Below are 22,383 nucleotides of genomic sequence, written 5' to 3'. Positions count from 1 at the left end.
ATGAAGGGGAAGTGGAAGGGAAACGTGAACTGAACCCAACAGCCAGAAATTATTCATGGGTACTGAGGCAGATTATGACGTGGAGAGAAGTGTGTGGTTGGTTGTACCTTGTACGTACGTAATAGGAAGATTGTGCAGATCGATCGATGTTCCAACAAATTTTATTCTCCTAAATATGTCAGTGGATCGACACCCGTGCTCATACCATTTCACGGGTATTCCTGTGTCTGATTGTTTTTAACATGTCATGGTCGCCTTCTGATGCACACGCCGTAGCTAGCTTAAGCCGGCCACATTACCATGGTTTGATATTTTGGCATCTCGTGACCACGGGCAAGAGTGCGGGTGACTCCCTCCGTCAACATGTGAACCCCATCACGATCACGTACGGCTTCTCGTTCCTTTTGATGTCGAGTAGTGCAGGAACAAGAGGCACTTGAATTGCCGGCCTATATATAGATTGAACGGCATTAAGCCATTAACCATCGAAGTAGGTGACTTAATACCAACAAGCGATAGATGGCAGCGGCCTCCTCCTACGCCACCGCTGTCGCTCTCCTCTGCCTGCTCGCCGCCGATGACTGCTGCGGCTGCCCCTGGTTTCTTCCTGCTACATTCTGCCCTAACCCCACCCCTGCACCTGTCCCCGCTACCCCACACCCCTCGCCCCGTTACACCTACACCTGTCCCCGCTACCCCCAGCCCCGGCTCCGGCAGCACCAACGTCGATGCCGGCGGCTGGCTGGACGCCCGGGCCACCTGGTACGGCGCTCCTGATGGCGCCGGGCCGTTGGACAATGGTGGCGCCTGCGGCTTCAAGAACGTGAACCTGCCGCCGTTCAACGCCATGACGTCGTGCGGCAACGAGCCGATCTTCAAGGACGGCAAGGGGTGCGGCTCCTGCTACCAGGTCAGCCGGCATTCCACTTATTAGTTGCTTTGCTTCACACTGATAGACAGGAGAGTAAAGTGCTTGTCCAGCTCTAGCCTGATGCCTGATGCATGCATTGCGTTGCGTGCACATAAGGTGCGTGGGCAAGGCTCACCCGGTGTGATCCGGCGTCCCCGAGACGGTGATCATCACGGACATGAACTACTACCCTGTCGCCCGCTACCACTTCGACCTCAGCGGCACTGCCTTCGGTGCCATGGCCAAGGACGGTCGCAACGAAGAGCTCCGCCACGCCGGCATCATCGACATGCAGTTCAAGAGGGTGCCGTGTCAGTACCCAGGGTTGTCGGTGACGTTCCACGTGGAGAAGAGGTCGAACCCTAACTACCTGGCGATCCTGGTGGAGTATGGGAACGGCGACGGCGACGTCGCGCAAGTGGACCTCATGGACGACGGCAAGGCGACGGGGGCCTGGAGGCCGATGAGGGAGTCGTGGGGCTCCATCTGGCGCATGGACACGCGCCGCCCGCTGCGGGGGCCCTTCTCGTTGCGGGTTACCAACGGGTCCGGCAGGTCGCTCGTTGCCGACCAGGTCATCCCCGCCGACTGGAAACCCGAAGCCGTGTACAGCTCCGACGTCCAGTTTGATGATTGATTCATCACTTCCGCTCAGCCCCATGGAAACTTGGAAAGCATGCACGCCCATGCATGCATGCATGGATTTATTGTGTCAAGATATATTCCCTCCATTCCAAAATATAGTACGCCTGTGTTTCTCGAGGTTCAACTTTGACCATAAATTTAACCAACGAGACCAAGTGCGACGGGAGAAAAAATTATATAATTGAAAACTTCTTTCGAATACGAATTTACTGATATAATTTTTGCTCCCGCCGCAATCGGTTTTGTTACGATCAAAGTTGAAGCACGTAGATACTACATTGTGGAATGGAGGGAATACTATATAGCTGAGACGTCGCCTGTGACGTCCGGTTTTGTGCTCTCGTCCTGTGCTACCTATCATCTCTCGCGTAGTATATACATACTCCTCCGTAATGCTCTTATATACATGCTCCATAATGCTCTGTGTATATCTATATTTATATCTATATCTATACCTATTATTAAAGGGATAGGTATTCTTGATTTGATTTAGTCCTTTTTGTTTGGCTAGTACAGTCTAAGCGACCTGGGTCAGGTACTTGTATGTTGATGGGTCTTTTATGAGACCGCGGTATCTAATAATTACTAATGAAGTATATTAAAAATAATAAAGTGGTATAAAAGATTCATCTATGTGGTATATGAGAAGCGGGAGTACGTACTCCCAGGAGTACACAACCATTTTCCTATATATATATATATATATATATATATATATATATATATAAACACTATTCTAATCACGGGATCAGAATAATATTTTGATCACAACCTGACCTGCCCCGTTAGTAGTATCACTGGTAGAAAAAGGGCCTATAGTCCCGGTTCGTAAGGGCCTTTAGTCCCGGTTCAGGAACCGGGACTAAAGTGTCGGTACTAATACCTCCCCCCTTTAGTCCCGGTTCGATCCAGAACCGGGACTAAAGGCCCTCCACGTGGGCAGTGCGCAGAGCCCAGCCAGGAGACCCTTTGGTCCCGGTTGGTGGCACCAACCGGGACCAATAGGCATCCACTCGTCAGCACTTCTGTGGCTGGGGTTTTTGTTTTTTTTTTGAAAGGGGGGGGGTTTGGGGGTTTTGGGGGGTTAATTTAGGTGTTTCATATATTGTGTTAGCTAGTTATAATTAATAGAGAGAAGTGTCCTCTGTTATGTCCGTGCTTGGTCGACGCTACGTACTATACATACGTATATAGAGAGGACTAGACACGCTAGCTAGCTAGTAATTAAGCAAACGAAGGAAACAGAAAGATCGTCATGAACATATATGCATATATACAGAGAGAAGTGATATCGACCACCTCTCCTTCTCCGAGAGATTGGTCGAACAACAAGTTCTCGTATATCTATCTGACACTACCGGCTACATATATACAATAATTATCTCTTACAAATATAATCATACGGACTCAGGGTCCACATAGAATTCTCCGTCTTCAGGGATCACATGGTCAAGAAAGAATGCCGCCAATTCCTCTTGAATTCCTCGCATGCGAGCTGTTGCTAGGAGTTCATCCCGCTTCTGAAACATCTAATTTAAAGAAGCGGGTCAATACATATATATATATATATATATATATATATATATATATATGAATGAAACTCAACACAAATGATGGTAATAAAATAAAATTGTGAATGTTGTTATTTACGTACTTCATATTGTTCGTCAGTGTAGCCCCGCTCACAGGTCGTGTGGCGGATGGACTCGCAAACATAGTATCCACAGAAATCATTCCCTTGTTCCTGCCACAACCACTTTACAAGAAATAGAGGTTAATCAAACTGATAAGCAAGAATGCCAAATGGTATTGATGAAACTAGCACTTGAATGACTAGTAGATGCGCTTAAAATGCTACTATAGCTAGTACTTACTTTTGGGTGTCTAAATTGCAGCTCCTTCGGCAGTCCCGGAGCTTTTCTGGTGAATTTTCTCCAAACCCTGCCGGACAAAGAAAACAATTACTTGATATATCAGGAAATGAACAAAGTTGCTGATATGGTGGATAATGATCGATTTAACTTACTTCTCGAGTATTTGAGTCATGTCGGCATAGTCCTTGGGATCTTTTCGTCTTGAGTCTAAGACGGTTACTAGTCCCTGCTCAAGCTTAATATGTAGGAGAATATAGTGGAAACTGCACACGCATACATAACTCATCAATTACATTACTAGCTATAACCTTGACTAATATATAAGGGAAACCGAATACGCACAAGACAGTAACACTCACTTGAAGTTGTAAGGAAAGAGTATTATATCTTTGTTTTGATTTATTATCAACGATTCTAGCATGCTGGCCTCGGTTTCTGCGGCATGAAATTTAACCTGAGTTGCATCTATGAGATATGTGTTAATGAACCCAATATCACCGACTTGTCTTTTCTTCAATTCGACGATCTTCAATCTGCATAATATAGTGAGGATGATTATAAATACATGCAATGAAATAGCTGAGCTATATGGAGAGACTTAATGACAGAAGTAGTAGTACTTACAGACAGTAGCAGGTGACCGTTGCTTTATCGAGGGCCAATTGATTGAAAAACTGATAGAACTCCTCAAATGGAACAGGCAACGGATCAATTCCAACGAGGTCATGCTCCTTTTTAACTTTCAAATACAAAGTACTCCTCCCCCCAGAGTCTCTGCAGATTTTCAAGTACCAATCATGCAATCTTCGCATCATCGTTGATAGAGATCTTTCATCTTTGACGAGAGGCTTCCCGTACTCGTATCTTTGTATCTGCATCTCCATGGGTTCATAATGTACTTCGTCGGGCAGGTAATCTGCAAGATTGCTATAACCGGGCACCATCCTCGGATCATTAGCGACGTTGTGGCTAGGCACCTTGAGCGGGGGGCACGATTGCTTCGCTTGTTCGCCGAGCTGGGCAATTTGTTTCCCAGCTCGTCGTTCTTTCAGCCTTTGATCACTGACAGTACTTCCCGACCGCTCCGCTTCGGCAAATTCCTTTCCAATAATGCGGTCATAGTTTCCTTTCGGCGAATCAGACTTCGGTGGTTTTGTCAGGGCAGCCAGAGTGCGCTTCACTTTCACCCGATCTACCTTCTCCTCCGGAGGTGGATGTTTCTTTGCTTTCACCCCTTCAAAGAATTTCTTCACTTCTTCTCGCGCGATCTCGGCGTTCTCCTCCTGGGTCCTCTCGTATGGTAACTTCTCTGGAGTCTTCAGAGAAGGACCGAATCTGTATGTCCTCCCGCCTCTGGTTGTACTGCTAGACGCCGACCGAGCAGACGTAGCGGTTGTCTTCTTTACTTGCTTAAGAGGCGGAGGAGAAGGACTACGACGCGCCGGAGCAGCTGGAGCGGCGGCAGGTCTCTTCCGCCCTTACTAACGAGGCGGAGAAGGAGGAGGCTGGCTGCTCGGGCGCGTCGGCGCAGGCGGAGAAGGAGGCGGAGTGCCGCCGCGCGCCGGAGAAGGAGCCGGCCGAGGGCCCTGATCGTCACTCGCCGGAGGAGGAGGCGGTGGAGGCGGAGTGCCCTGACTCGCCGGAGGAGGAGGAGGAGGCGGTGGCGTCCAGTTCGGAAGGTTGATGAGCTCCTTCCGCCATAGGCATGGAGTCTTCAGAGCAGACCCCAGCCGAGTCTCCCCTTCACCGGTAGGGTGGTCAAGCTGGAGGTCCTCAAATCCCTCCGTTATCTCATCCACCATCACCCTAGCATATCCTTCTGGAATCGGCCGGCAGTGAAAAGTTGCGCCGGGTTCAGTAGGAAAAACAGAGCCAACAGCCGCCTTGACCTTCAAATTCATCCATTGCGTCATAAGGTGGCAATTTTGAGACTCCGTTATAGCATCCACGGGATAGCTGGCAGGAGCCGTCAAGGCATGCTCCGGCTGAAGCAGCTCAGTGGAAGCCACGCTGCTTCTGCGCTGAGATGGCGGGGTAGCTTCGGGGGAGGCTTCGGCAGTACGTTTGCTGCGATTTGCTTCTCGTTCCTCTATCGCGTCCACCCTTGCTTTCAGCGCCTGCATTTGGGTCTGCTGCACTTTTTTCCTCCTCTCATGGGATTTGTAACCGCCTGCGTCCGGAAACCCAACCTTCCACGGAACGGAGCCTGGCGTGCCTCGTGTCCGTCCAGGGTGCTCAGGATTCCCGAGGGCCATTGTGAGCTCGTCGTTCTCTCTGTCTGGAAAGAACGTCCCTTCATGCGCTGCTTCGATATACTGCTTAAGCTTACTGACTGGTATGTCCATTTGATCATTCGTCCAAATGCACTTCCCTGTTTCAGGGTCCAGGGTTCCGCCAGCCCCGAAGAACCAAGTCCGGCAACGGTCTGGCCAGTTATTTGTCTCTGGTTCGATTCCTTTATGAACCAGATCATTCTCACTCTTGGACCACTTAGGCTGGGCTACGAGGTAGCCACCTGACCCCGTGCGATGGTGAAGCTTCTTCTTCACAGCATTTTGCTTGTTTGTCGCCGACATCTTCTTACTCTTTTCTGATGTCTTGTGGGCCAAAAATGCGGGCCAGTGATCTCTGATCTTCTCATATCTGCCCTTGAATTCTGGTGTCTCATTATTTTCGACAAACTTATTCAGCTCTTTCTTCCACCTCCTGAATAGTTCTGCCATCCTCTTCAGAGCAAAAGACTTGATTAATTTCTCTTTAACTGGGTTCTCTGGATTATCCTCAGGCGGTAGGGTGAAATTTGACTTCAGCTCAGTCCAAAGATCATTTTTCTGCATATCATTGACATAAGACACCTCAGGGTCTTCTGTAGCTGGCTTAAACCATTGCTGGATGCTTATCGGGATCTTGTCCCTAACCAGAACCCCGCACTGAGCAACAAATGCGCTCTTTGTCCGGAGGGGTTCAATAGGTTGGCCGTCGGGCGTGATTGCTATGATCTCAAACTTTTCATCCGAGCTCAACTTTTTCTTCGAGCCTCGTCTCTTTACCGAAGTTGTGCTCGATTCGGAGGGCTAGAAAAAAGAACAAAGACTTAATTAATATGTGTACATACCAAAACAATGAATGCATCAATCAGCTAGTCAGCATAGGCTTAACTAATATATATACCTGGCCGGACTCGGTTCGGTCACCGGAGCCGTCATCACGGTCTCCTTCTTGCACCGGCATTGGGTAACCGGAGCCGTCCTCATGTTCTTCTTCTTGCACCGGCATTAGGTCACCGTAGCCAGCTTGTTCACCCTCTCCTTCCAGACCATCGGTTTCGTTGAGAAACAACGAGATGGCATCACTTCCTTCTGCGATTATGTCCCTCAACAACGCTTCTTTTGTTGCTTCGTCTAGGGCGGTGTCCATAGTTTCTACAAATATTTACAACATGGCAATTATTATTCAAACATGACAGATGGATATATTAGTGCCAAATGTAGAACTAGCTACCTAATCATAGTAAGCTATCGGGAGGGGGTATATATCGACAACGACGACACTACATCATGTTCGAGAGGATCGCCGAGGGGTCGGGAGGTTGCCTAGTGTCAAAGGATTCAACAAAACCATGTCTTCATCATTAGGCGAAAGTAACATGTGCATGATGGTACGGAGCTCTTCAAATTTGTTCTGGAACGGAGTCCCAGATAGGATAATTCGCTTTTTGGTACAAAGTTCAGCAAGAGCCTTCCGAATATCGCTATTTGGAAGGCCTTTGCTGAATTCGTACCAAAAAGCGGATTATTCTATCCGGGACTCCATTCCAGAATAACTTTGCAGAACTTCGTACCAACATGCCCTGGTTACTTCCGGCTAATGATGAAGGCATGGATTTCTTCAATACTTTGACACTAGGAAACCTGTCTCTACTTCCAGCTAATAAGAAGAAGAAGAAGAAGAAGAAGAAGAAGAAGAAGAAAAGAAGAAAAAGAAGAGGAGAAGAAGAAAGGAATAGTGGAGAAGAAGAGAAAATAGAATATATATTCTATTTTCTCTTCTTCTCCACTATTCCTTTCTTCTTCTCCTCTTCTTTTTCTTCTTTTTTCTTCTTCTTATTTATTTCTCCTCTTCTTTTCGGTAGAGGAAACCCTAAATAGCTAGCAAGTATCGTGGGTGTGAGATACATGTGGCCTTCGGTGTCGGACACTACATCCACGTCCCACAAGTGACGTGGGCGTCGAAGCCCGCGCCACTTGTGGGATGTGGGTGTAGTGTCCGACACCGACGGTACATGTATCTCACACCGACGATACTTTCTATTTAGGGTTTCTCCTCTACCGCTCCTCGACCTCTCGACGACCCTCGTTCCCGATAAAATAAAGAGGAAGAAGAAGAAGAAAAAAGAAGAGAAGAAAGAATAGAGGAGAAGACTTCCTCTTCTTCCTCTCCTCTTCTTCTCCCTCTTCTTCCCCTTCTTCCTCGCCTCTCTCATGAATGTCCGGCGTTCTCGACCCCCCCCCACGTGTCGAAGAAAAAAAAGAAGAAAAAAAGAGGAGAAGAAGAAAGGAATAGAGGAGAAAAGAGAAAATAGAATATATATTCTATTTTTCTCTTCTCCTCTATTCCTTTCTTCTTCTCCTCTTCTTTTTCTTCTTTTTTCTTCTTCTTATTTATTTCTCCTCTTCTTCCTCTCCCCTCTTCTTCTCCTTTCTTCCTCTTCTTATTTCCTTTTTCCTCTCATTCTTTTTCTTCTTCTTCCTTTCTTAAAAATACATGAAGTAGTATTGCTTGTTTTTTTTAAATAATGATCAAATATAAATTTTAGAAAAAAGTAAAGGTTTTGCCTCTTCTTCTTCCTCTCCTCTTCTTCCTCTCCTCTTCTTCTCCTTTCTTCCTCTTCTTATTTTCCTTTTTATATGAACATATCATCATATATATGAACATACATTTTCTTTGCATATGCATATGAACATACATACATACATTTTTCTTTCATATGAACATACATACATACATTTTCTTTGCATATGACCATACATATATTTTTCTTTGCATATGACCATTCATACATTTTCTTTGCATATGCTTTGCATATAAACATACATACATATGAACATACATACATACATATAAACATAACATACATACACAAAAAATTCTAAAAATCTGCCTAAAAAAATTATATGAAAAAAGCATACATCATCCATCCATCCATATAATGAACATATACATCATCCATCCATCCATATAATCAACATATGCATATGAAAAAAAATTATATGAAGAGGATCGAGGGGACAGGGAGGAAAGGGGGTCGCCGGAGCCGGACCGAACGGGGAGGAGGGGCGGCGTCGAGGCAGGGGCGGCAGTGGGGGCGGGCGCCGGCGACGACGACAATGGTGGGGGCGGGCCGGGGCGCAGGGGCGCGGCCGTGCGTGCTCGGGGACGGGGCATGGGCACGGGGCGGCGGCCGGCGTGGGCTCGGGCGCGGGGCAGGGCCACGGGGAGACGGGGAAGGCGGCCGGCGGCGGCGACGGCGACGAGGAGCGCGCGAGCGATTTGGGCAGCCTGGCGGCGGGGGCAACTGGCTAGGGAGGCGAGGGAGATGTGAAATTTTCACAAGTCCTGGTTATATAGCAAGGGCATTGGTCCCGGTTCGTGGCACCAACCGGGACCAATGCCACCCTTTAGTCCCGGTTGGTGCCACGAACCGGGACCAAAGGCCAATTTTCAGAAGCCCAAAGGGCGGGAAGCGAAGCCCATTGGTCCCGGTTGGTGGCAACAACCGGGACTAAAGGGTGGCAATGGTCACGGCTGGTGCCACCAACCGGGACCAATGCCACCTTTAGTCCCGGTTGGAGCCACCAACCGGGATCAATACCCTTGTGCTGCCCCGCGCCCATAAGTTTAGTCCCACATCGCTAGTTGACAGCGCCCAACACCAGTTTATAAGCTCTGCTGCCTCCTCCCTCTCGAACTCCTCTGAACAGCAGGCCTATGGGCCTAATTTGACACTGCTTTGCCTGTGGGCCTATTGGGCCTTCTTCGGGCCTGAATCCTGGCCCATGTAGGGTTTCTAGTCGTATTCAGGCCGTGGAGGCCCAGTAGGTGGCATTTTTTTTTGGTTTTTTCTTTTTTATTTCTATATTTTTTTGGTTTTTTATTTTTTTATTTCTACTTAAAACTAAATACTTATAGTTTTTTAGTGATTTCTTTTTGCTTTTAGGTCACAAAAATTATAAACTTTCTGTTAGTGCCATTAGTTTTAAATTTTAAATAGTTTAAATTTGAATTTTTAAAAATTTGTGTGAATCACTAGTTTATGAAATGCTTGCCTTTCTTTCGACATTGATGGTTGGTCGGAAGAAATCGACGATGGCCCAGGTACACATTCTTCCTGCATTTGTCCAGGTATATACTTTCAGTGTCATCTAAACAGTGCGTGCATGCGTGGTATCCTTTGTTTGTCTGTCCTGAAAGGTTACTGAGAGCGGGCCAATCGTTGATGGTCACGAATAGCAACGCCTTAAGGTTAAATTCCTCCTGTCTGTGCTCATCCCACGTACGTACACCGTTTCCATTCCACAGCTGTAAAAGTTCTTCAACTAATGGCCTTAGGTACACATCAATTTCGTTGCCGGGTTGCTTAGGGCCTTGGATGAGAACTGGCATCATAATGAACTTCCGCTTCATGCACATCCAAGGAGGAAGGTTATACATACATAGAGTCACGGGCCAGGTGCTGTGATTGCTGCTCTGCTCCCCGAAAGGATTAATGCCATCCGCGCTTAAAGCAAACCATACATTCCTTGGGTCCTTTGCAAACTCATCCCAGTACTTTCTCTCGATTTTTCTCCACTGTGACCCATCAGCGGGTGCTCTCAACTTCCCATCTTTCTTTCGGTTCTCACTGTGCCATCGCATCAACTTGGCATGCTCTTCGTTTCTGAACAGACGTTTCAACCGTGGTATTATAGGAGCATACCACATCACCTTCGCAGGAACCCTCTTCCTGAGGGGCTCGCCGTCAACATCACCAGGGTCATCTCGTCTGATCTTATACCGCAACGCACCGCATACTGGGCATGCGTTCAGATCCTTGTATGCACCGCGGTAGAGGATGCAGTCATTAGGGCATGCATGTATCTTCTCCACCTCCAATCCTAGAGGGCATACGACCTTCTTTGCTGCGTATGTACTGTCGGGCAATTCGTTATCGTTTGGAAGCTTCTTCTTCAATATTTTCAGTAGCTTCTCAAATCCTTTGTCAGCCACAGCATTCTCTGCCTTCCACTGCAGCAATTCCAGTACGGTACCGAGCTTTGTGTTGCCATCTTCGCAATTGGGGTATAACCCTTTTTTGTGATCCTCTAACATGCGATCAAACTTCAGCTTCTCCTTTTGACTAATGCATTGCGTCCTTGCATCGACAATGACCCGGCGGAGATCATCATCATCGGGCACATCGTCTGGTTCCTCTTGATCTTCAACAGCTTCACCCGTGGCAGCATCATTGGGCACATCGTCTGGTTCCTCTTGATCTTCACCAGCTCCCCCCGTTGCAGCATCACCGTATTCAGGGGGCACATAGTTGTCATCGTACTCTTCTTCTTCGCCGTCTTCCATCATAACCCCTATTTCTCCGTGCCTCGTCCAAACATTATAGTGTGGCATGAAACCCTTGTAAAGTAGGTGGGAGTGAAGGATTTTCCGGTTAGAGTAAGACCTCGTATTCCCACATTCAGTGCATGGACAACACATAAAACCATTCTGCTTGTTTGCCTCAGCCGCATCGAGAAACTCATGCACGCCCTTAATGTACTCGTGGGTGTGTCTGTCACCGTACATCCATTGCCGGTTCATCTGCGTGCATTATATATAATTAAGTGTCCAAATTAATAGAAGTTCATCATCACATTAAAACCAAAGTGCATACATAGTTCTCATCTAACAACATATAGCTCTCCAGAGCATCTAATTAATTAAACCATACATTGAAACTATGTAAAACATTTCAATGCGAAAACAAATGCGATCATAATCGCAACCAAGGTAACAATTGATCCAACGGCATAATGATACCAAGCCTCGGTATGAATGGCATATTTTCTAATTTTTCTAATCTTCAATCGCATTGCATCCATCTTGATCTTGTGATCATCGACGACATCCGCAACATGCAACTCCAATATCATCTTCTCCTCCTCAAATTTTTTTATTTTTTCCTTCAACAAATTGTTTTCTTCTTCAACTAAATTTAACCTCTCGACAATAGGGTCGGTTGGCATTTCCGATTCATATACATCCTAGATAAATAAAATCTATGTCACGTTGGTCGGCATAATTTTCATAAACAATAAATGAACCAATAGTTATAAAGATAATATACATACCAAATCCGAATCATAGACAGGACAAGGGCCGACGGGGGCGGATACCAAAACCATCGCACTATATAAGATGCAATAATAAATGTAAGAAAATGATACAAGTATCTATCTAAACATACAAGTAAGAATATTTTTCCTTTCAGAAAGAAGATAAGAACAAGAGGCTCACCACGGTGGTGTCGGTGATGAGATCGGCGCGGGTGATCGGCGGCGGTGAAGACGGGGACGGGGCGTGACGGACCGCTAAATCTAGACAAATCTCGAGGAAAATGGAGCTTGGAGGTTGAGCTTGGAGAGGAGAAAGCTTAAGTAGTGTGGCTCGGGCATTCCATCGAACACCTCATGTGCATAGGAGGTGAGCTAGAGCACCACAAAGCCCTCTCCCCCTCGGCCAGAAAAAACAGAGCACTGTGCTCTGCTCTTGCGCGAGGGGGGTATATATAGGCACCTCATTGGTCCCGGTTGATGACATGAACCGGGACTAAAGGGAAGCCTTTGGTCCCGGTTCAAGCCACCAACCGGGACCAATGATGGTGGGCCAGGAGCGAGGCCCATTGGTCCCGGTTCGTCCCACCAACCGGGACCAAAAGGTCCAGACAAACCGGGACCAATGGCCCACATGGCCCGGCCGGCCCCCTGGGCTCACGAACTGGGACCAATGTCCACATTAGTCCCGGTTCTACACTGAACCGGGACTAATGGGCTGAGCCGGCCTGGACCATAGCCCTGTTTTCTACTAGTGTATGTTGAACTTCCATGTGAACTTGGTTGAACTTCCGCCAACATTGCCCAAATGGGGCTTGCGATATACCGTTGGAAAGCTATGGGCACCAATATCATGATCCAAGTTAAATTTTTAGCAAAATATAAGCGGTTTAAGAGCAGTTTTGAAAACCGTTTTTTCTTCGCACAAAAAACATGAATCGTATTTTCGATTGCATTTCTAAACCGTTTATCGGAATGAGGCATACAATATGGCGTTGGAAAGCTGCTGCAAAACCGCTCCTTCCACATGTTGAAAGTTTTCTCTAATTACCTATGGTTAAAGAGTAATTTGAAAAAACGTAAAATTTCATAAACCGAACAACTGAGTTCGTTTTTTCGATGTCATTTCTAAACGGCTAATCCAATGGAGGCATATGATACGGCGTTGGAAAGCTTATGAAAATGCGCTACTTTTTCATATTGAAAGTTGTTTTTTCTAATTTTGAATGGTTTAAGAGTAATTTAGAAAATGGTCCAAGTCCTATCGAGTTCGTATTTTCGAGCTAATTCTTTAACCACGCGTCCGAATGCAGTAAATGCTATGGCGTTGGAAAGCTTGGGGAAATGCGAAACTTTTTCTTATATATTGTTTCTCCCAATTCTTTACGGTTTTAAGTCAGTTTCAAAAATGGCGAATAATGTATTTTCGCCGTAATTTCTACAAACTTTATCGGAATGGGGCAAATAATATACCGCTGAAAAGCTACGGAAAATGCGAAACTTTTTCATGTTAATGATTTTCTCTGATTCCTAGCCGTTTTCAAGTAATTTGAAAAACGGCTGGACCATGCGTTCTGCCTTTATCGCGAAACAGATTCTTTGAAAATGCACCGTGTGAAGAACCTGAACTTCTCGGCGTGTGTACCTGAACTTCACTTTGTTTTTTCACGTGATTTTTCTGCTCGTAGGTCTCCATCCACTGCTCGTAACTCTCCATCCACTCATCGGAATTAAACAAGTGATATATTAGTGGAAAGCTGCTGTAAACACATAACTTTCTCGTGTTGATCGTTTTTTCATACTCGCGACGATTTTAAAAGTTTTTCATCTGAAACTCACTCAGCGTAGTAGTTGAACTACATGTTGTGTTCACGTTGAACTTCTGTGACGTATTTTCGTTTGTAATTTTCTCATCCATTCGTCAGTGTTACACAAATGATATTCTTGTTGTACAAACCTCTCTCAATAATTTTTTTAACTTTCTCCGACGGAGTACTTGAACTTATAACGACAACAAATTTAGCCTTTGCATTTTTATTCTTTTTTAATACAAAATGCACACCGTGTAGAACGTGAACTTCTGATAGTTTATCAACCTGAACTTCTCTCGGTTACGTGAAAATATTTAACTTTTTTATAAATATTTATCTGAATTTCTTAATCCTTTTTTTTGTTAATTTTGAAGCGCTCCATTTTTAAAAGTTGAACTTCTTGTTATTTTATTTTTGAACGTCTTGCTTCCATTGTTTCATAACGAGGGAAATTTGAGTTTTCTATAATCATCGAACTTCTCCATCTTTTTAATATTGACTTCCTGGTTTTTTTCTTAATCTTTTTTATGAATAAAAATATTTTAAGACACCAAAACAACATTTTTGTGTGTGTTTTTACATTGGTTTGCACGTCAAAGCACGTCATCTTTAGAAATTGAATTTCTCCTTTTCTTTTTGTTTTCTTTCAACATTGGTTTGCACGTCGAACCACTTCATATTTAGAAATTGAACTTCTCCTTTTCTTTTTGTTTTCTTTCAACATTGGTTTACACGTTGAACCGTGTCTTCTTTACAAATTGAACTTCTCCCTTTCTTTTTTTTCTTGCATGTTTTACCTTGCATGTTTAAATTTATTTTTGAACTTGCTGAGATAACACACTTGACCTTCGCGAACACAATATTTTGACCTTCACAAAACATAAATTAAAGCCAAACTTTTAACCTACAAAGCATGTACAATTTTCTCCACTTTTTCAAGAATAAACGTTGAATCACCCCGTTAGTTTGGCATGAACTTCTGCTGCACATTTTCAAATGTCAGTTTGATTTTTCTTTTTCAAAAGCACATTGAGCTTTTTTATTATGGCATGGGCAGTCCGTTTTTTGTTCATAGATGAATTTATTCAGTATGTGGTACACGTGAACTTTAAGAATTTCTGAAACATGAACTTCGCATACTATTGAAATTCAAGAAAATTACACACAACAATACAAATACACTTCGTGTGCTACATGCACAACCAATACATCACTCTGATACATAAACTTCGTGTGCTACTTGAACTTTCCCTTAGTTTTTCGTAAAGATCGAGTCATGATGTTGTTTTAATTTGGGCTTCTCGGGTATTTTTAGAAAATGGGGAAATCATTTTTTATAAACCTTTTTGATATGTTCCATTATTTTAATTTGAACCTCTTCATTTTATTCTTTAGTAACGAGAAAAAAATCCAAGTTTTTTCTTCACATCAAACTTCCCCATTTTTTAAATTTGGACTTCTTGTTTTTTTTCGTAATGGAAAATATCCTAGTAGTATTAGTAAACATCGAACCGCTCCATTTTTTTACTTTGAACTTCGAGAGTTTTTTTATTTAGAAACGGTGAAAATGCTTTTGTACTTTTAGTTTTTAAATTGAACTTCATACTTTCTTTTTCTAGAAAACGGGAAGAACTTGAGTTTTTTTGTATATATTGAACTGCTCCATTATTTTTAATGTGAACTTGGTGGCTTGATTATTTAGTCTCGAGGGAAATCATTTCTTACTAAATAAAAATTGAACCGCACCGTTATTTAATTTTGAACTTCTAGGATCTTCTTTTAACATACAAATTGAACCACATTGGGCTGCTAAGATGAACTTATCTCTTTTTATGCTCCCAGAGAAAAGCGGTGTATTGGTGAATAATAATCTTATGCTAAACACCCTGCAGACTAGTCTTATTTGCTCACTGTTTCTCTACATAAAAAGGTAAAATCACGAAAACCATGGAAAAACAACATTAATAACTTTTTTGGTCTTATTTGCTCATTGTTTCTCTACATAGAAACGGGAAATCAAAGGAATTTTGTCACCATAAAAAATTATATTTACGAGCATGTCATGGGCCCGTGCAACCGGTAGACTAGTCTTTGTTTTTTTCATTTATTGAACTTCCTAACTCCACGAATTCGAACTTCAAATTATTTGTTTGTTTAGTATCATTTTTGCGGCACCCATGTTTTTTCAGCAATCTTTTTGTGTACGTTTTCAGAATTTAACATTCTTAAACCTCCCGAAAATGGGATTGCAACTTCTTTTTGATGAATGAACTTTTTGATGCATTTTTTCATCATTAAGATGCATTCTTCCCAACATCCAATGATTGAACTCTCTAGACATTAATGTTTGAACTTCCTTCCATCAAATCAGGTGAAGAAAGTGCATGAACATAAAAAGGGAAAGGAGTTACAAGGTCTATAGCACACTACTTTGGGGCATATTCGTGAAGCCTCCCCACAATAAACTTTGAACAAGTTACAAAATCTAAGCTACAAAATGAAATAATCGAATACGTGTGAGAGGCTACAGGAACACTGTGCATAACAATTTCAGTAGAAGCGCGGCCATAGCTTAGCGTTCCTGTATATTTTTGAAGCAGAGAGGTGCTTTGAGGAAGTGTATGAAAACTAGCAGCTCGAGTCTTTTGTGTGCTCTATTTTGGTGGTGATAACAGGAACCGAAGGTGTCCCGGCAGGGGACGACGACTAGCACAATCAGCGACACAAGCATCTTGTTCGAACTGCCACGAGATCTTCGTTTGACTTGCCGATGAGTACAATCCGGATGGCCCAAGAAAATGAAGAGAAGCAGAGAGAACGAAGCGGTTTCTATCCTCACCTACAGACACCAGAGAAGAGAGGAGGACAGCATCCTGTTTTGCTCGCCTGCAGTATCCCGTTGTTTACCAACGGCCGCCTGAGAGGAGGACAGCGCGGTCGCGAGCAGATGGTAGGGCGGTGACGGCGGCTGCAGGAACTCTGGGGAGGGGTCGTGTCTAAGGATGAGGGCCGGCCAGCAGCAGCACGAGGGCAGTGTGCGCGCGACTGCGAGATGGGGTGGGGCAAGGCGGCGCACTGGCCGGAACCAGGGGAGGGGGCGGCGCGACGACCCGATCCGGGGACGGGGCGGGGCCTACGAAGGTGAGGTGGCCGAGGTGTGAGGGGCGGCAGGATCCGGCGAGGCGTGTGGGGGTTCCGAGGAGGGCTCTCGGCAAGGGAAGAATCAAGGGGAGGCGGCGCGGCGGCGGGGGGATCTGGGGAATGGGAGCCGGCCTTGTCTCGGCTGCGGGAGGCTCGCCGGCCATTGGGAGGAGGGAGGGGCGCGCGGCGGCGTGGATGGGGCCGGCGCCGGCGGGGTAGGTTGGGATGGACGCGTGGGAGAGGGAGGCGGCCGGGTGGATCCAAAGTGGTGCGGGAGGTGAAGGATCGGTGCGGGAGAAGTGGAGAAGATTTTTTTCTTTTTCTTTTCACCGGTTCGGAAGTTCGGAAGGTCCTGTGTGCACCCTTATATATGGTGATCGTGATCCAAATAACTATTCTAATCCTGGGATTAGAATATATATAGTTAAATTGTTTGGGGCACCTAGGTGCCCAGGCACCTAGTATTTAATAGCTCGCATGTCCACTCATTTGTATTTATTGATTTGAATAGAATTAAAACACACATTAATTGATGGAGAGAGAATGACAGAATAAAAAGGAAACAGATATAGTATGTACGCACAATGTGACTCGTCGGCCTGTTGATTTTTTCTACGCACAGATGAATAAATGTATACATAAAAGTTGATATCATTCTGAGATATTCATGACAAAATATTTTTATTATCTATATCAACAAATTGTGCGCCGACTCCAAATAATATAAATATACCCATGGTATATATACCTACTAATGAAATTATGTATATACACGGGTATGTATATATCCAATGATTTATTCTGGGTTTTTAGGTATTAAAGAAATTATATACGTAGCGGATATGTATATACCTACTAACGAAATTATGTACATACGTGGGTATACATATACCTACGAACAAAATTATATACATACCCCTGCAAAAAAAGAAATTATATACATACGCGGGTATGCGTATACCTACCAAAGAAATTATGTACATATACGGGTATGCATATACCCCTAGCAAAATTATGTACATACGCGGGTATGCATATACCCGCCAGTTTGGGACACCTAGATGCCTGGGCACCTTGCCTATCCATCGTTAAATCGTGTTTAGCGATAGATTTAGAAACCAATGTAAATGATTTAATTACTAGTTAATTTGGCAGGTTTTAATTCTTTAACTGTCCCATGCAGGCTTTAATGGTGAGTATATATAGTGTTACTTTTCATCACCCAGGGTGTAGAATACGTTATTCTTCACCCGAGGTAATCTTACGATCGTTTCATAATTAAATTCTGTTTGGAATTCAAATAGTTACATTTTTATTGATTCACTATGTAAAATTTGACATAAGAAAATAAAAATATAGGTCATAAGACAAGAAAACTTGCAGTTTATATGTATTTTAGACTATGTTTTTATGTTTATAATTTTACATAATATAAAATATTTTTTACGGCGATTATATATTTTCTTACAGTCTGTTTTTACGTCGGAAATAAGACAAAACTTACGGAGCGTAAAAGTACAGTGCATTGATGATAAAATAGAGGGGGGTGAAGAATAACTATTCCTCACCCAGGGTGACGAATAGCGCGATCCTATATATATATACCTACTATTAAAGGGAATAACTATTCTTGGTTTGGCTCCACTTTGTTTCGTAATTTTCACGTATGCTATTTTTTAGTTTTGTCCGTTCGTTGGAGGAACATATATTTGTGCAAATAAAGGAAACGGACGTACGAATGAAACCGGGAGTCTGCTGAAGACTAAATAATAATCGCCACAGCCAGAAGTTGAACACACGACCTACACGAGAGACAACCTAGGGGTTGCCACCCAAGCAGACAACATGATGCATTCTAAAGTGAAGTTATGTTTTTTTTATAGATTTTGTTATCTGTGACGCTGGTTAAAGAGCCCAGGCAAAGTCGAAGCCCGCACAAGATTGAGCTTCCACGTTGCTGGGTTGGGCCTTCGCCTCACGGGTTCCTCCAGTTGTTTCGCTGGGCCTGTGTGTGGATGAAAATTCAAATTATACCAAGAAATGGATGCATGGATATTTCATGTTGTACGGGTCAAAAGACCGCCTCGCATCAAGCGAGGCATGGCTAGCCGGCGATGTCCAGATGACTGCCCGTGGTTTGGCGTGTAATAGGCATCGATGACCTTATGTGTAACTCTCAACTACGCCCCCGCCAAAAAAAACTCCCAACTACGCTATGGCTCCTTTTGTGATTGTGCAGCTGTTATGTATTTCTTCTAGACCTCAATGTGCGCCTCCCTGCCATCGATAGCACCGTTGGATGTTTAGGTGAATGGGGCAATCAGCGTTTCTTTCAATACATAGGTGGGACAACTAGCGTTTCTTCATAGTGTATTCACGATGAACCATTGTGATTGCACATAACCGTAAATTTCTTTCCCGTTGCAACACACGGGCATATGTGCTAGTATTTTCAAACGGTTTTCTTCTCTCTTTAATTTTATTCTGGTTTTTGTTGGTTTTCTATTTTATTTTTTTGTTCCTTTGTTTTTGTTTTTGTTTTTATTTTTCACAAATCTAGTTTTTTATACATTCAAACACGATGAACCTCTTTTTTTGCGAAAAACATGATGAACCTCTTTGTAATGGATAATGAACAAATTTTTAATATATTGTGATCATTTTTAAAATATACATTGAAGTCTTTTAATAAATATTTTTAATAGGTTGATATTTGGCACGTAAAAAATCCAACAACCAAAGAGAAATAACAAAAAAAACAGCTCAGTTAAATTAAAAGTACCGTCCAGTTGGCCCGGGTGGGCCCGTACTAGGAGAATGGGGCAAAATTGACACAAAATTGAGAGTAAAATATGGGATGTAGAAGTGGAAATCAATCCTCTTCTTTTCTTCTTTTACTTTGTTTTATTGCAGATTTCTGAAAATGGTAGAACATAACACACACACACACACACACACACACACACACACACACACACACACACACACACACACACACACACGAGTAGTTGACCGAAATGCATGCATTTTGCATTACCAGGCAGCTTATTCAAAGTTTCAAACACAAAATATCCAGCGTTTACCGCACTCAGAAACTAATGGAGTAGGCCGGCGACTTGTCCGGATTGAACAGCCCAAAGTGGTTCTCTGTCGGGTCCCCTGTCTTCTGGTTCTCGTTGAACATGGCAAACATGTACGTCTCCAACGGCCCAGGCCTCTTGGGTGTGCCCCCGCCGACATGTTTGATCAACTCCTGGTTGTACGCCTGCGCGTTCTGCGCCGTCGCCCCGAACCCGCCGGCCGACGGCCACCCGCTCTCGGACACGACGACCTTCACCCCGGGCGTCTCGGCGTCCTCCAGCGCGGCGTAGATGGAGTCGACCATGGCGTCGAAGAGGTTGGTGTAGGTCAGACCGTTGCCGTCGTCGTTCACGGTGGTGCCCGGCGCGAAGGTGGCGTAGTTGAGCTTGATGTTCTGCGGGTCGCCCTTGTAGGCGAAGTAGGGGTACACGTTGACAAGCAGCGGCGCGCCGGTGCTCACGAGGAAGTCCAGGATGGGCCCCATGTAGTCAAGGTCCGCGAACACGCCGTTGGAGGGCGGGAAGGTGTCGGTGACCACGTCGAACCGCACCGACGTGGACACCTTGACGCGGCCGCCGAGGCCAGCCGCGGCGAGCGCCCCTTGGAGGTTCTTCATGGCCGGTAGGATGGTCTTCTGGCCGTCGCTGTCCATGACCTCGTTGCCGACTGCGATGTAGCGGAAGGAGACGCCCGGGTAGGGCTGGACGTTGGCCTTGACCCAGGCGGCCGCGGCGGAAGGGTCATTGGCGAGGCCGGGGAGCGCGCCGTTGCCGACGTCCATGAGGAGTCCGATGCCCGTGCCGCTGAGCGCCTTGAGGACGTTGCTCTCTGGCGCGTAGATCCGCATGGCGTTGATGCCCTTGGATTTGTAGAGCTTAACCACGTCGCTGGGCGCCGGCAGGTTGTTGCCGATCACGCCGTTGCAGACGCCGATGGAATGCAGCCCTGTTATTACGATCGAACAGTCCAAGAAAAAAAAATCAGTTTCGTTGCGTGTCATGGTAGAGAATGTGATCTCTCGATCGAATAGGATCAACCAGAAAACTAGTTCCTGGAATACATGTTTAGTTATCAGGATGAGTTAGCGAACCTTTCGTATGTCCGTCGGTGTTAGCTGCCCGGTGAGCACTGCACTCTTTTATGCAAAATATCGTGCATTAAATAATTTTGCATGTACAGTCATAACAAAATGTGTTGATGTAGATGCATCTTAATCATAGATATACGATATAATAATTATACCTGTATGAAATGCTGCCAAGGAGACAAGGACCAGCGCCACTGCAAGCATGGAAGCAACACCTTGCTTCGCCATCGATCGTGGATTGTTCTCTAGGATATCTGGCTGTATTTGCATGCAACGAATGCAGTGTATGTATACCAGGCACACTACTCGTCTCTTTATATGCAAATTCTCAGCACTACTGTCCAGCAGTTTGGCGCAATACACGTTCGGGCGTTCGTTCGGGGTCGATCGAGTCCACCATGAGCTTCTTTATTTCTTATCCGTTTCCATTTTCCACCACTAGCAGAGCACCCACTGTAGTACGTGCCAAGTGCCAAGTGCTACTTGTATGACACCGGCCGCCGGCGCAAGTGCATGCCCAACTTGTTCGCTGGACCGTGGAAAACCGGTTGAACGGATGTCACCATCCGGCCCGGGGTTGCTTGCCAGCCATATTGATCATACGCGCGTCTCGGTGATTGACTCGTGATCGGGTCATCGGCGTGCCCGTGCCGGTCCCTTGCATAGCTTCAATATGACTAGCTTGTCTGGCTCGTGGAATTTTCACGGCGTGCTGACCGCTGACCAGCCCGTCTCACGGCCGGGCTGATGGTGGCCTCGACAGTGCGCGCTTTGTTGCTTCCCGCCACTAGCGAAGCTACTTGTTGTCTCTTGTATGGCAATGGTAGGATATGGGTAGGGTAGAGCAATATTATATCCATATTTTTATAGTTAATAGATACAAAATTCTATCTATACACGTGTCCACGAGTATGAAACTTTACCTATATCCATATCCGACAGGTACCCGTAACTATTGGGCAACCAGCGGGTAGAACATATAGTACACAAGTTGTTCATAATTTTGCACTCATTGATAGCACATTTGAAGAAAAAAAAATCAATATCTCAGCTCAATAACAGGTAGATGAGTACATGGCCATCATAAAAACTAGACAATGCCCCGCGCGTTGCTGCGGGATTTTCCGATGACTTGTTTGACATATGATGGTTGAAGAATATTAAGGTCCAATTTCATATGACAATGACTGTACATCAGAGTCCTGGAAATTCATAACATATTTGGTATTCATGATACCTGAAAGTATTAATTTTCTAAAAGAACATGAAAATATGATGCTACGCGTCTCGGCGTCTGCCTACTATGGTCGGCCAAATATTCATAGATCTAGCAACGTATGTAGAGCTTATCTCACATCCATGGAATTATATTTATTCAATACTGATAAGTGTTCCACTCACAGTTTTTGATAAGAATGTACAGAGACAGAGGTAACTGAATGAATAATTAAAAAATGTGTGATTTTCT

The 22,383-nt window shown here is 44.8% G+C and overlaps 1 protein-coding gene and 1 pseudogene across 1 annotated transcript; one reads left to right on the top strand and one right to left on the bottom strand.

The window, feature by feature from the left end:
- Positions 1-967: 967 nt before the first annotated feature.
- Positions 968-1,588, top strand: LOC125549274 (expansin-B7 pseudogene; annotated as a pseudogene).
- A 17,998-nt stretch (positions 1,589-19,586) lies between these two features.
- LOC125547223 (glucan endo-1,3-beta-glucosidase GIII) lies at positions 19,587-21,227 on the bottom strand. Its single transcript, XM_048711186.2, has 3 exons — positions 21,071-21,227; positions 20,919-20,963; positions 19,587-20,773 (listed from the first exon to the last, which is right to left on the bottom strand). Exons 1-3 carry the CDS (start codon positions 21,183-21,185, stop codon positions 19,836-19,838), a joined length of 1,098 nt encoding a protein of 365 aa, XP_048567143.2. The 5' UTR covers positions 21,186-21,227; the 3' UTR covers positions 19,587-19,835.
- Between the last annotated feature and the right edge of the window lie 1,156 nt (positions 21,228-22,383).

Source organism: Triticum urartu, chromosome 3A, assembly GCF_056163025.1.
Source record: "Triticum urartu cultivar PI428250 chromosome 3A, HENAU_Tu73, whole genome shotgun sequence".
NCBI classification, from domain to species: domain Eukaryota; kingdom Viridiplantae; phylum Streptophyta; class Magnoliopsida; order Poales; family Poaceae; genus Triticum; species Triticum urartu.
This window is presented reverse-complemented; position numbering and strand designations above follow the sequence as displayed.

Coding starts and splice junctions, on each gene's coding strand:
- LOC125547223 (XM_048711186.2), bottom strand. CDS start 21,185: ATGCAAATACAGCCAGATATCCTAGAGAACAATCCACGATCGATGGCG. Junction 20,964..21,070: donor CTTGGCAGCATTTCATACAG/GTATAATTATTA, acceptor TTTGCATAAAAG/AGTGCAGTGCTCACCGGGCA. Junction 20,774..20,918: donor CACCGACGGACATACGAAAG/GTTCGCTAACTC, acceptor TCGTAATAACAG/GGCTGCATTCCATCGGCGTC.